The sequence below is a fragment of the Frankliniella occidentalis genome, unplaced genomic scaffold (assembly GCF_000697945.3).
Source record: "Frankliniella occidentalis isolate FOCC.00 unplaced genomic scaffold, Focc_3.1 Scaffold376, whole genome shotgun sequence".
Lineage (NCBI taxonomy): Eukaryota > Metazoa > Arthropoda > Insecta > Thysanoptera > Thripidae > Frankliniella > Frankliniella occidentalis.
The window spans coordinates 84,481-86,832 of record NW_026267499.1 but is presented as its reverse complement, the minus strand read 5'-3'; the positions used below and the strand labels follow the sequence as shown (position 1 = coordinate 86,832).

General features: G+C 42.9%; 1 protein-coding gene across 1 annotated transcript in view; it reads left to right on the top strand.

The window, feature by feature from the left end:
* Positions 1 to 2,352, top strand: part of LOC113209786 (uncharacterized) — a 41,586-nt gene that overhangs the window by 23,135 nt on the left and 16,099 nt on the right. Inside the window, exon 7 of the mRNA XM_052274328.1 lies at positions 1,657 to 1,836. Coding sequence (XP_052130288.1) covers positions 1,657 to 1,836 — 180 coding nt within the window. The remainder of the gene's footprint in view (positions 1 to 1,656; positions 1,837 to 2,352) is intronic.

The window sequence follows — 2,352 nt, the reverse complement described above, 5'->3', positions numbered from 1 at the left end:
GTATTACAGTCATCGTGTACAGGGTATTACTGAAGTGAATACCCCCTCGGTCCACATATTACGTCACGCGTTTGGGGAGGGTGGGGGGAGGGGGTCTACGCTAGTGTGACGGTCCTATACCAAAAGCATTGGAAGGTTAGGTTAGCCGCGTGACGTGGGGGCAGTGGGGTGGGGGGTCGAAAACTGCGAAAAATAGCGTGACGTAATACGTGGACGACTCCTAACCAGTTTAAAGTGGGGTGTGGGTGAAAATTTCGGCGAAAATCATAAAATGATTAAACTTGTTTTTGGTGCTGAAAATGTTCCTGGGCCCTTTCTCTGCCTATGCCTTCTTGTCTTGGTCTTTGTTCGGGTCTTTACCTTTATTTTAATTTCGAAATGCCACTTAATGATTTAAGCTCATGCTTAAGGTTTAAAGTCGTTCTTCATGATACTATGTTTTCTGATCTTTGAAAAATCACTTGCGCATTCGATTAAGTGTGAGTGTGTTTATATTTAGAGGAAAAGTGCTTTTCTGTACACACTGATAAACTAAGTGTTCAACTGCTCAACACTTCTAAGTGTGCAACTGTAAGTTAAGTACTTGCAAGTGTGCAACTGCAAGTTAAATACTTTCAAGTGTGCAACTCGGTAGGTGTGCACTTGCAAGTGTGCAGCTCCTCGGTTGAACACTTCCTACACAGTAAGCGTCTAATCTAAGGAAGTGTGCAACCGAGGAGTTGCACACTTGCAAGTGCACATCTACCGAGTTTAACACTTGCAAGTGTACGACTACGGAGTTGCACACTTGCAAGTATTCAACTTGCAGTTGCACACTTACAAGTGTTGAGCAGTTGCACACTTACAAGTGTTGAGCAGTTGCACACTTACAAGTGTTGAGCAGTTGAACACTTAGTTTATCAGTGCAGGGAACAAAGTTACAGAGAGATGTGTTCAATAGACAGTCAAATTTTTCATTGAGAATTAAATAAATCACAAAACATGACAAAATTTTAAGGTTTTCTGTGAAGCACTGATAAAACATATTGCTGTGAATGTTTAGGGGGCTAAAAAGGAAATCTCTCTCTGTAAAGTTGTTCTTCAGGATAAAAGAAAACCAAAAATGTGTATGGTTGAATTTTACTGTCAAATCTAATGCGCAAGTGATTTTTCAAATTATGGCCTAAATTTGCCTTAAAATGCTTATAACTCCCAAACCACTGGGCCAATCTCGGTCGTACTTTGTCAGAAATGTTTTTTTTTTGCATGCCTATCAAACTGAATCTGTACATCATGACTTCTCGTTGCCGATTTCCTATTTTCACCCACACCTCACCTTAAACATCAATTGCTGTGTAAGCTTCCGACACTTCCCAAAAGTATAGCAGCTGAAACACCATATTACCTATAGATTTGTGTGTATCCAAGTGTGCATAATTTAAACGTTAACAAAACGTTAAAATGTGCACACCACGCAAGTGTGGTGTGCAACTTGAGTTAAACACCATGTTATGTTTAATGTCATAACTTCTACACGCTGGTGTTTAAATTATACACACTTCACTTGTTTTACCAGTGTTCTGATTATGTTCCTCAGCTTGGCGATGCTTGCTGGACCTATGTCACCTGAAAACAGTGAAACGCTTTCTTATCTGTTGTGTTTTCTTGTGAACTTAGGGTAAGACCGCCACTCACCTTTTTCCTGCTGTGTCTATGGTTGAGCACAACTGTGAGCCCACTGGGATGCTGCTGGCGTGGGATCCGACCAGCCAGTCCATGGAGCACATCGTGGTGACGTCAAGGGGAGTATCGAAGGGCGAGCACATCAGCCTGGACTACTTGGACACGCCCTTCCAGGTATGGAGCGCTGTTGCGAAAAGTGTGGATTAAGTATATAAATATAGGCACCACATTTGTAACGAAGCAATAGGGTACTCGGTACTCTAAGATGCGGTCCGGCAGATGTAGAACGAAAACGGAAGAACGAATGGTGCCCGCACCGCTTCCCCGCTCGGTTGGCCGTCGATTGGTGTTAAATTGTTAGCTTGAATACATTTTAGATAAATACAGACAATCCCTGCCCGGAAAAAAATCGTGCTCCCCCCCCCCCCCTTTTCACTCGCTCTTTTCCCTTGCGCATATGGCCCGAGGGAGGGCCGGACCTCACGAGTGATCGGATGTGTAGACGGACGAAGTGTATAGGAGGGTGGCCGTAAAAAAACTCAAAATATACGGAGAGAGCAACACGGGTCAAAATCGAGAAGTTGATGAACAAGCACACACTAAATGCTTATGAACTTTTTTATTCGCAGTTATGAACAATTTTATACGTAGCTTACTGAAATCTGTACGCGTGCTCTGTTACGGATTATT